Source organism: Arachis ipaensis, chromosome B5 (genome assembly GCF_059453495.1).
Source record: "Arachis ipaensis isolate K30076 ecotype BB chromosome B5, ASM5945349v1, whole genome shotgun sequence".
Lineage (NCBI taxonomy): Eukaryota > Viridiplantae > Streptophyta > Magnoliopsida > Fabales > Fabaceae > Arachis > Arachis ipaensis.
This window is the reverse complement of record NC_142440.1, coordinates 155,004,143-155,018,489: the sequence shown is the minus strand read 5'-3', so window position 1 is coordinate 155,018,489 and position 14,347 is coordinate 155,004,143. Positions and strand designations below refer to the sequence as shown.

The window sequence follows — 14,347 nt, the reverse complement described above, 5'->3', positions numbered from 1 at the left end:
ACCCAAATATCTTCGTGTTACACACAAATTTGCTGCAAATACAGAAAAATACTTCCTCTAATGGTACATTTTTTTTTCTAAATTGAACCACACCTCAGCCACTTGATTAGATTCAAAACAATAATCAATTTTGTTCTGATTCAATTGACAATATGAACCTAAATTATTTATTATCTTCAACAATGAGATAACTGATGATGGAGGAAAAAGAGAAAAAGAAAGGTAGAGAAGAAATTTCAATGAAAAAAGAAGGAGGAAGAGGAGGAGGAGAAAGTGGTAGTGTTGATGACGATGATAACGAAGAAGAAGACGTGCAGTAACAAGAACAAGAAGAATATGTAGTAACTGTGGGCTCCACTTAGTTGGGGACCCACCAACAAATCTCTCCCTTACCAACTCAAGTGGGGATAGGCTGCTCTACCAAGCTCTCTTTCTCTTTGCAGAAATCAAACTTCACTGCAGGTAAACTCTTAGTCATCATATCTGAACCATTATCATCAGTATGGATCTTCTCAAGTGCATATGACTTCATCTCAAGTGCTTGACGTACGTATCCAATGATACCTCACCTCTATGTGCTTCGATTTGGAATGAAACGTCAGATTTTTGCTGAGATGGATAGCACTCTGACTGTCACAAAATAACATAAACTTCTCTTGATTGATGCCTAACTCTTGTAGGAAATTTTTTCATCTACAAGAGTTCCTTAGAAGCTTCAACAATAGCAATGTATTCAGCCTCTGTAGTAGACAAAGCAACACATTTCTGAAGTTGAGATTGCCACGACACAGCTCCCCCTGCAAAAGTCATCATATAACCAGAAGTAGACTTTCTTGAATCAAGATCCCTACCCATATCCGCATCTGTGTAACCATCCAACACAGGTTGGCCACTCCCAAAGTATAAACAAACTCTGGAAGTATCATTAAGGTATCTGAGAATCCACTTCACTGCTTGCCAGTGTTCCTTACCAGTATTAGAGAGAAACCGACTAACAACTCCAACGGCATGAGCAATATCCGACCTTATGCAAACCATAGCATACACCAAACTGCCAACTGCAGATGCATATGAAATCTTCTTCATTTCCGCTTTCTCTTTCTCACTTGTAGGACATTGCTGCAAACTCATATTGAAATGACTAGCAAGTGGAGTACTAACAGGTTTGGAATTACTCATGCTAAACCTCTCTAAAACCTTCTCAATATACTTCTGCTGTGACAACTACAGTTTCTCAATCTTCCTGTCACGAGTGATACTCATGCCAAGAATTTTCTTTGCAGGACCCAAATCCTTCATAGCAAAGGATTTGTTCAAGTCTTTCTTAAAACTTTCAATCTTCTTAGTGTCATGACCAACAATCAACATGTCATCAACATAAAGCAAGAGAATTATAAAATCACCATCAGAAAATTTCTTAACATACATACAATGATCAGAAGAAGTCTTACTATACCCATGACCTTCCATGAAGGAATCAAACTTTGTGTACCACTGCTTTGGCACTTGCTTCAGCCCATATAAGCTCTTCTTCAACTTGCATACAAGGTACTCCTTTCCTTTAACCTCGAAACCCTCTGGTTGCTCCATATAGATTTCTTTATCTATGTCACCGTGAAGGAATGCAGTCTTCACATCAAGCTGCTCAACCTCTAAATTCAAGCTAGCCGCCAATCCAAGCACAACTCGAGTAGAGGACATCTTCATAACTGGAGAGAAAATCTCCTCAAAATCAATATCTTTCTTTTGCTCAAAGCCTTTCACAACCAATCGAGTTTTGTACCTTGGTCATGAGATATTTTCATCCGCTTTCAATTTGAACACCCATTTATTCTTGAATGCTCTCTTACCCTTCAGTAACTTCACCAATTCAAAAGTATGATTCTTGTGCAAGGATTTCATTTCTTCTTGCATGGCCTTCAACCAATCTTCCTTATGCTCATTATTAGACATAGCTTTCACTAGACCTCCTGTTGATGGGGGAGATTTGTTTGTGGGTCTCTAACTAAGTGGGCCCGTAGTTTAAAAAAGGGATAAGTATTGTTTTGGTCCCTTACGTTAAGGGTCGGAATCGAAATCGTCCCTCTTCTAATTTTGGATTTAAAATCATCCTTAACGTATTTTTTTGGTATTAAAATCGTCCTTTTTGTTAAAATTTTTAATTTAATTCCTAAACTACCCCTATTCCTATTTTAATAATAAAATATATTAAATTAAAAAAAAAACAAAACGCGTGTTTGGGGAGGGGAGGGGGAAGAAAATGCGTGGGTGGGGGGGGGGTATACGAAGGTGCAGGGGGAGGGGAGGGGAGGGGAGGGGAAGGGAAGGGGATGGCGCCGAGGAGGGAGCAGCTCGCTGCTGGATCGCGAGTGAGGGGGTCACGGGCTTGGAGCCGCCGCGTCTTCATCACCACCGCGTCCTCGCCGCGCTGCCGCCGTCGTCCTCACCACGCTACCGGGGGTGGAGAGAGAAAGAAGGGGGGGAAACATGGAGGTCGCCGCCGTGACCTCCTCGTCGTCGTCGGCTTTTGCTCCGCTGCTGGTCGCCGCCTCGGCGCTGCTGCTCGCCGCCTCTGCTTCTTGCTTCGCTGCTTCGTCTTCTGCTTCTTCTGCTTCTTGATTTGTTGAATCATTGTTGGTTTTGAGTTGTTGGTTTTCTTGATTTCTGAATTTCTTGATTTCTGAATTATTTGCTGTTTATGGAAGAATTGTTGCTGTTGATTTCTGAATTGTTGCTTTCTGTTTATGATTTGTTGATTTTCTGTTTTTGCTTCTCTGTGTGGAGGTGAAGGTGGAGGTGGGGGGAAGGGCAGACGGGGAGGGGGCGGGTGGGGACGCTGGGTGGGGGGAAGGGGGAGGCAGTGAGGGGGAGGGTGGGGGTGGGGGTGGGGGTGGGGGGAAGGGGAGGGGGAGGGGGAAGGGGAAAGGGGAAAGGGGAGACCGGAGGGTGGGGGAGGGGGGAAGGGGGAAGGGGAGACCGGGGGTGGGGGTGGCGGGAAGGGGAGACGGGGAGGGGGAGATCGGGGGTGGGGTGGGGTGGGGTGGGGGTGGATGGTGGGGGGAAGGGGAGACCGGAGGGATGAGGGAGGGGGAAGGGGAAAGGGGAAAGGGAAGACCGGAGGGTGGGGGAGGGGGGAAGGGGGAAGGGGAGACCGGGGGTGGGGGTGGCGGGAAGGGGAGACGGGGAGGGGGAGACCGGGGGTGGGGTGGGGGGAAGGGGAGACCGGAGGGGTGGGGGAGGGGGAGACCGGAGGGTGGGAAAGGGGAGACTGTGGTTTATTTTTTTTTAATTTTTTAATTTTATTAAAAAGGAAGGGTAGTTTAGGAATAAAAATTAAAAATGACGATTTTAATACGAAAAAAAATGTTAAGGACGATTCTAAATCGAAAATTAGATCGGGGACGGATTCGATTCCGACCCTCAACGTGAGGGACCAAAACAATACTTATCCCTTTAAAAAAAGGCATCCAGTGAGAAGAGAAAATTTGGGGGAAATGGCAAGCTATCTTGATCCGATTGATCTGGTAAATTCGCTCAATTTTTTATGAAATTTCAGTATGTTATTCCTGGTGTAGAGATGAACATTAGGATATAACTTGCTAGTTGTATTGCATTCTCTTTTGCCTGATTTGAGATACCCACTTTGTGGAGGGTTTATGTTGATTCCATCAGTTTTGATGATGTATTTTGTTGATTGTTGAGATGCCCTAGTGTCACTAGGAAGACTGTTTGTATACCCATTATTCTGATAGTGAAAGATTTTACTGGACTAGGTCCCATGGATTTTTTGTCCCTCTTTTGGGAGTTTTCTCACGTTAAAATTCTGGTGTCTGATTATTTAATTTCTGCCATTATATTTGATGCTTGGAGTATCTTTGGTATTGTCTATTTAATCGCACAGGTTGTGGGAAAATTATTTTTGATGTTTCCGCTGTTAGACAAGTTCTTGTTTTGAACCTTTGTTAAGTTTTTTCAACAGGAACAACACAAAATGCATGAATATAAATAACTTGTAAAGACTTATACGTGAAAAATAATTCTCTTCTAAATATGTAACCTAAAAAACATAACCCAACAAATCTAACTTTAATCGTACACTTTTCTAGTTTTAAGTTCTGCTCATTAAGTCGAAATTGTATTTTTTTAAAACGCCTAAATACAAATCTTATCTTAAACTTAACATGAATAGTAAAGAGTATGAACTTATTCTTATAAATGCATATATTTCTTCAAAAAAAAGTATCTACACTAAAATCTCATTTCAAAATCAAATAAATATATCAATTCTTACAATACACAAAGATATAATATTTGAATAAATTTGACTTTATCTTAAATACAAACCATTTCAAACATAAGTTATTGTGACAAAAAATCGTCCCACTACAAAATAATGTAAAAATCAAATTTAACGAAGAACAATTATTATATAATTAAAAGGAATAAAGTATGGATAAATTAATGAAAAATGAAGGAATTCTAATTTCTTCCTTAGAGAAATCAATAATTCACCAATTTGACGTGCAAAAGTTTTATATTTGAAATAGAGCTTATTTTTTGGGTGGTAAGTTTTTTGAATAAATGACCATTTGTACCCCCATAAAAGATGAAAACGCTGACATATGTACCCATACTAAATTAAAATTAAACTTGTACTCACTTAAGATGTCCTTTGTGTGACAAAAGTACCCTGTCTTTGGAAGGTTAGAGTGCCACGTAGAGTACTTTTGTCACACAAAGGACATCTTATGTGGGTACAAGTTTAGTTTCGATCTAGTGTGGATATATATATATCAATGTTTTCATCTTTTATGGATATAAATAGTCATTTATTTTAAATTTTTTTTGTTATTTTTAATTAAATTCATTAAATTTTGTGAATTTTTTGCTCAAACTTTTTATTGGCATTAACTTAATATGTTGTCTAAACTAACCAATTTTAGTAAGAGATTAGCTTCCACAGTTTTTGTGATCTATTAAAAAAAATAACTCTAAACTTAATTTAGACAAATGAAAAATAAAAATTTTATATGCAGTAGTGTAAAAAATAAAGATTTTATAAATTACATGCAAAATATCAAGGGCAATAAAAATATAAAAGAAAATAAAAAATAAAAACATAAAAGAAGAAAATATTATTATTATTATTATTTTATTTTTCTGGTACTATTTATTACGTTTTTATAGATAGAATTTAATTTTTTATTATATAAAAAAGGCCTTGATCTTTCTTTCTAGAATTTTTTTTATATATCAAAACTTGATTGAAAAAATAAAATAAAATCATATAAATACTCCAAGAAAAAAACTAAGATAAAGAAATTATGAAATATTTAGATTGCATTAAAATATTTTGGCATAAATAAATATTTGGTAAATATTTCATTTTAAATGATAGTTTCATTTCATATTAATATTTGGTAAGAATCCTCTCTGATAGAAGTTGGGAAGTTTCCTTCACAATCCAACCTACCAAACAGTCCCTTCCATTCCATTGATGAAATCAACTATGCCAGACATTGGTAAGCTCCGATAATTAGGATGGTATGAAAGAATGAAAGCACTAACCTGTCTCTATTTGGAAACAATTATGCCCCAGTTACGTGCATAGTATTCAAGAATTGAATGGAACCTTAGCTTATTGCACTCTTCTTCCATATTTGCACCATCAAACACATAACTTGCCCTTGACAATTCATGCGTAGCTTTGGTGTATCTGCCTAATAACAATTAAAGCAATATACATAAATTGATGCTCTTCCAAATAATTATTAATTCAAAGTTATCAATGTCGGTTTGTTTAGATAGTTTGATTAATAATTAATTTATTAAATAACAGGTTGTGAATAGAAAATTTTGATTGCTTAAATCAATTTTAATTTAGATGAATTCTAACCCTCTATTTATAAGGGGGAGAGAATCATCACTCTCTCCAATCCTCTAACCTCTATCAGTCTCTCCAATCCTTTGTACTTGTACAATGAAATCAGTTTTCATTGTTTTTTATATCATACTAGTTACATTTTTATTTCGTCCTACTTATAGTACTTATCAATACTTCAAATTATCCCTACAATGGCCACCATCCTATCAGCAGCAATATGGAGTACTGACAACTCAAAAAAATTTCACAATACATGGATTATGGCCGCAAAATTTCTCTCGCCCTTGGCCACAATTCTGTTCTAGAAGCACTTCAGCTTCATTTAACATAAAGACAGTGAGTTAATTATTTAAACTTTATCCATTTTTATTTATCTTCTTGTTATTTAATAAATTAATTATTAATTATTTTTGTGATTTATTCTTGTAGATAACTAGTTTGAGAGGCCAATTAGCAATTGATTGGCCAAATCTAAATGGCCAAAAATGGAATAACAACTTTTGGGAAGATGAATGGAAGAAGCATGGAACCTGCAGTCTTAATAACTTTAAGCAACTTCAATATTTTAGTTTAGCCATTGGTATTAAAAATAAATTGGACATCCTGCGCATGCTCGAAAATGCAGGAATAAGGCCTAATGCAACCGTAACTTATAATTATATTGATATTGTTGATGCAATTAAAGCTAAAATTGGTCCGTATGAGCCTCAACTATACTGCGTAATGCCTCACAATAATGTTGTGTTATTGCTTGAGGTTCGGGTGTGTCTGGATGTCAACGGAGCTACATATATCTCATGTGGTAATGGTTACAACTCATGCCAAGGAAATCTCATTAACATACCCGAGTGAAGTTTATTTGTATCAAATTATTATTATTATTATTATTATTATTATTATTATTGTTGTTGTTGTTGTTGTTGTTGTTGTTGTTGTTGTGTGAAAAATAGAAATCAATTATTGATTTCTCAAAAATAAATATGCTTGTATCCAATTATTATTATTATTATTATTATTATTATTATTATTATTATTATTATTATTATTATGGAATGAAAAATAGAGATCAATTATTGATTCTCTAAATAAATATGCTTGTTGTTCTCAATTATTATTATTATTATTATTATTATTATTATTATTATTATTTGGTGTGAAAAAATAGGGATCAATTATTATTATAATGGAATTGAATTAAATTTGGATATATTTTAAGGTAACATCAATAAAGATTGTGAAATTACCTAATTTTTGACCGTTTACTTATCTTTCAAAAAATGAGTTTGGGTCTAACATCTAAATGGTCCATGAGCTAGTTCTTTTTTGAACAATGCTTTGTGAAAGACTAGAAGCTAACTTCAATGAACAACCAAAATATTAGATGATCTTTATTAAAAAAAACTATAAAAATAATTTGTAAAATATTTTTTTTATCCTTTTCTATGTCATCTCTTTCATGATTCCATCCACCTACCAACTACTTTAAAAATGATATATTGGTAAAATTATTAAAATGTGAATTATAATTAGGATAAAATTAGTATCACAAAATGGCTTCTAATATGACTAAATTCTTTTTTATTTTGCATTATTTAATATTTTCTCTACAAGATTTCTAAATTTTTTTTCCTTCAAATGATAAATATAAGAGTAAAAGAAAAACAAATACTCTAACAAGAAAAATAAGCTCTCCTTATTTATTTATTTATTTTTTCTAAGAAACATGAAAGCACCCTTTTGTTATATAAAAAACAAAGAATCAACACTGAAACAGGTAATTGATTTGGTTCTGAAAAACAATGGGAGCAATGAGCCCTCTCCCTCCTTACGCTCTCCTTTTCTCTTCCTAGCTCCAGGATCAACACCTGAATATTTTATTTTGATATGAGCTGGCAACTGCAAAGCAAATAAAAAGGATGGTCAATTATTGGAAATCATTCAGTTCAACCAACTGATGGTTTACAAGAACATAATATACATCCATGAGAAAATACATTTTGGAACATTCCAATGGCACTGCTTTCAGTGATATCATTCTTTGTAATTAGGCCTCTCGAGTCACTTTTATAGAAAATGTGAGAGAAAATTCAAATAAAGATGTAAAATTTGAATTATGTTAGTACCACAGAAGCAGGAGGAAGGGGTTGAAGGAATAGTGACCTCGAAATGTGAAAACATTATACCTAACAGGCAGTAATATCACATAGAACATGATGGATGCAGTGGAGATACATCATTTTTTTCATCCTTGGTGTAGATTCAATGTAAGTCTCTGGTTTTAGTCTCTTCTCCTTTAAATCATTGCAGTTGTAAGTGATGAAGATTTCTTGGAGGTTATAAGTCAGGACCATAAAAATGATGTTTGGGTATGTGGTTAGTTATCAATTAGGAGCATTAAATTTTAGGATCAAATATTGAGAATTTTACTTATAAATAAGTCAACTTCACTCAAGTCAAATTAGTTAAAGTTTATAAATGCTAAATATTGCTGAATTAGTTTTTAAAAATGGTATAAAGTTTTTATTTTTTCCTTCTCAATAAAATTTAATAGTTATATACAATTAAAAAGATTTTAAGTTTAACATATGTACTGAGGAACATATATAGTTTATTGGTTTAATTATAAATATATTTTCATATAGTTATCAATAAAATATTATCGCACTATTAACACAATTTATTTTTGCAATTATTATTAACTTTAAAAGCCATATATTGTTATCATAATAATGATAACATACAAACTTTACACTTCAATCATGGTCAAACTCTAAAATACTTATAAAATCAATGAAATCAATGACGAATTAGAAATCATTTTGAATGATTTTTCAAATATTCGAATGGACCTAATGCATCAAACTTAATTTTATATTACCAAATATCGTTTAATTTGCTCTAATTTTCTCCATATTATGAAAAGTTAAGCAACTTATGCTACTTTTAATAATAATTTATTGTCCGTTCAGTTTACCAACATGCTACTTTTTGTGCGAAAATTTTTTTTTTTAGTGTAATAAATAGGGTAAATTATAGTATTAACTATTAAGTATAGACTTGTTTTATTAATTATCATTCAATAGTTATAAATCTATATAAAATTATAAATTTGAAGGTGTTATAAAAGCACCCTTTTGTTAATATAACAAACAAAAAATCAACACCTGAAACAGAAAATTGAGTTGGTTCTTCTAGTGCAAGCAGCCTTAGAACCTTTCAAGGCAGCAGCCTGAGAAAAAAACAATGGGAGCAATGAGTACAAGCATAATGATTTATACAACATATCGAATTAGACACAATGAGCAATGAACACACTCAATAAAAAGACAAGCACTTACAGCCTTCTAAACAGTTTCATTGGTCATTCTTGGGGATGAGTTTCTTGAAGCTCAAGAAGCCTGTGCTTCAGTTTGGAAATAGACATATTAAGTGGCTATATTAGAAGCAAAGGCCTCCCAAAATTTCGTATAGAATGTGCATCAATGACTACCTTTGCTGACAATGCCTGATTTTACAAATATGTGCAAGTTAGAGATATAACACGCATATAATCTCACATAAAAACAATAGTCACCATACAAAAGTTAAACTTTATACTTGGGATGAAGCGAGAGGAATCAGTATGAAACTGGGCTAATGAGGACCGGAACAATTTCAACTCCAAGTTGAGCAAAACAAAATAGATACTCAATCACAATGTTAATAATAAAAGAATTGTGTTTTGAATATAATAACCAAACTCCTCTCGCTAATCTTGTACAGCTGACTTTACAACAATCTTATTAATTTTTTCTCCAAACTCTGACCATTCAGCTTTGATTTTTTCCTGGTTTTCCTTTGCCAAGTCATGCTCATGTTGCAAACGTGGTACTTTCTCCTTCACATCCATTTGAGCTTTGAGTGCCTTTCCTTCCACATAAACACCTCTCTTTCTCTTTCGAGTCGTGTTCAGTTCTTTTCGAGAAGCCATGATGTTGGCATTAGTAGTTCTGATTTGCTTTTCTAGCTCCTTTTTCATTTCCTCCAAACGTGCCAACTTTTGCTGCAGCTCTTTTTCTGACGCCACCATATCATTGAACTGATTCTTGTTATTTTCAAGGTCAGATTTTAAGTTATCAGCTCTCGACAGTTCTGAAGCAGTGGACTCAATTTTCATATTTGCTTCAATGTAGCTACTACTACAATGTGCAAACACAGTTGAAGTTTCAGATATCAATGCTCTCATTGCTCCTGATAAACCATCATTAGCAGACAAACTGGAGAGATAATCTAAGCTGGTTTTCATGATGCAGCAATGTTGAGCATCCAAGAACACTGAAGCATCATTATTATTGATGGTGAAGTCTCGTACTATTATCAGTGCTTCCTTGGTCTCTTCATTTGGAGAAAATGAAATAACATCTGTTCTAGGAGACAGAGACAAATCATGTAGTAGGGTAAGAATCACTTGAAATTGGCATAATCTTATAAATGCAAGATTACAAATTGACATGACCAGAAGCAAAAGTTTTTGTTGTATAACCTCATGTCTTCAAAGGTGGTTCTTTTTTACGGGTCATTATTCATTGTTACAGCTTGTCCTGCATAGCTACCTTCTTGAAGAGTAAAATTTAGATCTTCTAGCATCTTATAGATATTGGCCAACTGAACACGTGACGGATTTCCTGCTGCAAATGTATGAAATCTACCACCGATCTCAACCTGGCTCCACCCACATTCTTTAACCAGTCCTTTACCATCTATCAATTTTCTCATTGCATGCGCCTCCTTCCACTTCCCGAATGAGGTGTGCAAATTAGCCATCAATACATAATTTCCAGAGCTTCCAGGACTAAGCTCTAGTAACTTGACAGCAGCAATCTCCCCAAGCTCAACATTACCATGGATCCTACAAGCACTGAGCAAGGGAGCCCAGGCTTGCACTTGTGCTTCCAAGGGCATCCCCTGAATCGTATCTAATGCTAAGTCAAGCCGGCCAACTCGACCAAGAAGATCTACCAAGCAAGTGCAATGTTCTATCTTAGGAGTTATTCCAAAATCTTTTTGCATACTTATGAAGTACTTCAATCCATCTTCTACTAACCCTGCATGGCTACAAGCCAGCAAAACACTGGTGTAAACAATAGCATATGGAATTATCCCTTCTGTAGTTGTCATTTTACGAAATAGGTCAATCGCTTCTTTCCCCATCCCATGAATAGCATAGCTATTTATCATGGAAGACCAAACAGTTAAATCTTTATCTGCCACTTTTTCAAATACTTCTTGGGCTTTCTTGATGCTTCCACACTTGGAGTACAAGTGTATGAGAGATGTTTGGACTTGTAGATCGAATTCCAATCCATTTAGAGAAATATAATCTTCCATCTTTTGTGCTATGCTAATTGATCTTATATCAGCACAAGCTGATATAACAGTAGCAACGGTTGGTCCATCGGGTCTAAAATCTGTCCGTACAAGCCTTCTAAACAAATGCAATGCCTCCAATGGGTGATCCGAATGGGCATATCCTGCAATCATTGATGTCCATGAGAAAATACTCTTTTTGATAATCAAATCAAATATCCTTCTAGCAGATGCAAGGTCACTGCATTTTGCATACATAATTATTAGCAAATTTTCAATGAACTCCTCTTTATCGCATCCACATTTAAGTACAAAAGCTTGAACGGATGAAGCTAATAAGAGATCTCCTACTTGTATACAACCAGATATAAGAATTAGAAATACAATAAAATCTATGCCAGTACTTTGATGCTGCATTTGATTGAATAAATTATATGCTTCCGCAACATGCCAACTTTCACATAACCTCCCATAATAGTTGTCCAAGAAATTATTGATTTTTCATCCATCAAATCAAAAACCTTCCTCGCTTCCTCCATTTGGCTAAAGTGAACATACATTCCCATTAACGCATTGGCCAAAGTAACTTGAGAATACACAAGTCCAAGTTTGATCAAGCAACAATGTATCGACATCCCTTGCCACCAAAAGCTAAAGGAATCTGAATCTGAATCCGAACAACCTGACAAAATTGAAACAAATGTGGGCGAACTTGGCTCAAAGCCAAGAACCCACATATCTTTCAAGAGGCTGAATGCCGCATCCATAAAAAACCCACGAGAATAAGCCGAAATCATGGAGTTCCAGGACACGACGCTTCTGTGCGCCATTCCATCAAACACGTGGCGTGCACACTCAACATAAGTGCACTTAGCATACATGCCAACAAGTGCAGTTTGAACAAATAAGTCATCTTGGAAGCCAAGTCTCAGAATATGGCCATGAATCATAGTCCCATGAATCATGGAACCCAGGTTGGCACAGGCCTTTAGGAGCAAAGGGTAAGTGAAGGTGTTCCCATGCCCACCAGTGTGTGAAACCATTGAAGTGTATATGTTTAAGGTTTCAGTATAGAAGCCGTTATTGGTAGAATCTCGAATCATCAAGTTCCCTAGGTAAAGGGGCTTTCTGAAACTGCTAAGTGATGCAGAACGCACTGCCATTTGAATAAGGTGTTTGTTACGGTATGTTGATAAATTAATACGTACCGATACGTTTAAGATATGGACAAATAACAATAGGACATGTAGAATTTATTTTCCACGTCAGTATTTAATTTTTTCTTTTTTAAATATATAGTATATCACCACTTTTATTAAAACACCATTTTAATTAAATAAAAATAAAAAATATTTATTTATTTAATTTTATAAAAAGACTTAAATACCTTTTTTATATATATTAGACAAAAATTATTCTTTTAAATTAATTAAAGTGTTTAATTTTATAATTTTAAAATTTAAATAATCTAAAAAATAAAAATAAAAATACATTTAACAAAATCATTTGTCTTTTTATAAATCCTAATCAATCATTCATACCAACAAAATTAAATAAATTTAAAAAGTACTAAACAAAATCACTTTATTCTTTGTTTACTGGGTTCTCACGCAACCTTCATCTATAATTATTCATACCAAAAAATCATCTGAAAAACTGAGAAAAAAAAATAAAAGAACAGAGCTTTGTGTCTTCATCTTCCCGGATTTCTCACCAGCACACTCTCAACGAACGTCTCTCTCATTCCCAATTCTGAGACTCAAACTGTCTCTTCTCTTTCACTGCCACTAGAGTCTCTCTCGATCTCACTAGATTCTCTACTCGTTCACACTCACCAGCGTCTCGTTGCTGCTCTCGTCTTGTCGCCGGCATTTCAACGTCTCACGGCCTTCCCTGGGCTCCTCCTCGTCGACGACAGAAGCACTCATCAGATCGTCGTCGCTCATCGTCTTCTGGTTTTAAGTACTTGCTGTCGCGAGTCGCCGTGGATCATGGACCGTCGTAGGGTCGTCAATTGCTTCGTTGCTCGTCCTCTTCTGGGGTCGGATCCTCTTCGTCACCCAGTCGCCGTTGGTAAGTCCATGCATCATCACTTTCCCTGTTCTCCCTTTCCCAGATTCCCTTCTCCCTGTATTTTGAGATGATGTTGAATTGGTAATCAATTAATTTGTTAGTGATTGAATCTTGAATTTGTTGTTGTCTTGCTGAATAATCACCGAGTTTAATTTTTTTTCTTTGCTAAAAATCATCAGAGTTGAATTTGTTACTGATTATCATCGAACCTTGAATTTGTTGCTGGCTTGCTCAAACACCCCCTATTTTGTTTTCTATGCACTACTTGTGTATGTTACAGTTTTCATATGACCGGGCTTACAATTTGTTGCTGTCTTGCTCAAACACCCCCTATTATATTTATCTCTACAGTTTTCATATTGTACATTGCTTTATGATTTCAGTTTGTTTTTGCATGATATACTTCAACTGATAGCTTATTTCCCCTGAATGAATTAAAAAAAATTGTAAACTGAACATATACACCATTCGGGTATTTAGATCAAATAAAAGCAAACAAGCTAAACCCCCAATTGACAAAAGGAAAACGGGCCTGCTACACATACAAGCAAAAAGGCCCTACAAGTTATACAAGTTCCCAGCCCACACTTCATTCACACGCGCACTCATCTCTCTTTGAATGGAACGTAAACTACACGCGCCCCACTCAACGGTTGCTCTTCGCAAAATAACGCTCCTTAATGGCGCACTCTTCCACTTCTCCAAGCCCTTCGAAGAAAACACAAACCGTTCGTTTTCGAGCAACATTCCAAACTGCAGAGATAGGACTCGTCGCGAAGATTAGAACTCTCCATCAACACAACATAGAACTCTCGATCAACAATCTCCAGAAAAAAACGAAGTTATAATACTCAAGGTGCGTTACGTTACTATTTTACTTATATTGTATATTTTTCACATTTCGAAAACGAAGAACTAGGTTTTACTGTTCTTCTACATTCTTCTAGATTTTACTGTTCTTCTTGTTCTAGGTCTCATTTTACAGTTTTTAATGTTCTACTTGTTCTAGGTTTTACTGTTATTCTTGCTTCTAGGTTATTCTGT

General features: G+C 35.3%; 2 protein-coding genes across 4 annotated transcripts; one reads left to right on the top strand and one right to left on the bottom strand.

Annotated features, from left to right (window-relative positions):
• The first annotated feature begins 5,950 nt into the window (after positions 1–5,950).
• Positions 5,951–6,929, top strand: LOC110272162 (ribonuclease S-4-like). The gene is made up of 2 exons (XM_021124045.2): positions 5,951–6,220; positions 6,314–6,929. The coding sequence occupies exons 1-2, from the start codon at positions 5,981–5,983 to the stop codon at positions 6,734–6,736; spliced, it is 663 nt and encodes a 220-aa protein (XP_020979704.2). The 5' UTR covers positions 5,951–5,980; the 3' UTR covers positions 6,737–6,929.
• Positions 6,930–9,015: 2,086 nt separating this feature from the next.
• On the bottom strand, positions 9,016–12,393 carry LOC110262439 (pentatricopeptide repeat-containing protein At4g14820-like). 3 transcript variants are annotated; one of them, XR_015883604.1, is made up of 3 exons: positions 10,407–12,256; positions 9,223–10,285; positions 9,016–9,113 (listed from the first exon to the last, which is right to left on the bottom strand). XR_015883604.1 is itself a non-coding variant. In XM_088488488.1 (3 exons), exons 1-2 carry the CDS (start codon positions 11,645–11,647, stop codon positions 10,433–10,435), a joined length of 975 nt encoding a protein of 324 aa, XP_088344614.1. In that variant the 5' UTR covers positions 11,648–11,824; the 3' UTR covers positions 10,148–10,285; positions 10,407–10,432. The 3 variants fall into 3 exon arrangements, 2 of the variants coding, with proteins under 2 accessions (XP_088344614.1, XP_088344613.1); XM_088488488.1 differs by lacking the exon at positions 9,016–9,113 and having other exon boundaries at positions 10,148–10,285; positions 10,407–11,394; positions 11,635–11,824; XM_088488487.1 differs by lacking the exon at positions 9,016–9,113 and having other exon boundaries at positions 10,148–10,285; positions 10,407–12,393.
• Between the last annotated feature and the right edge of the window lie 1,954 nt (positions 12,394–14,347).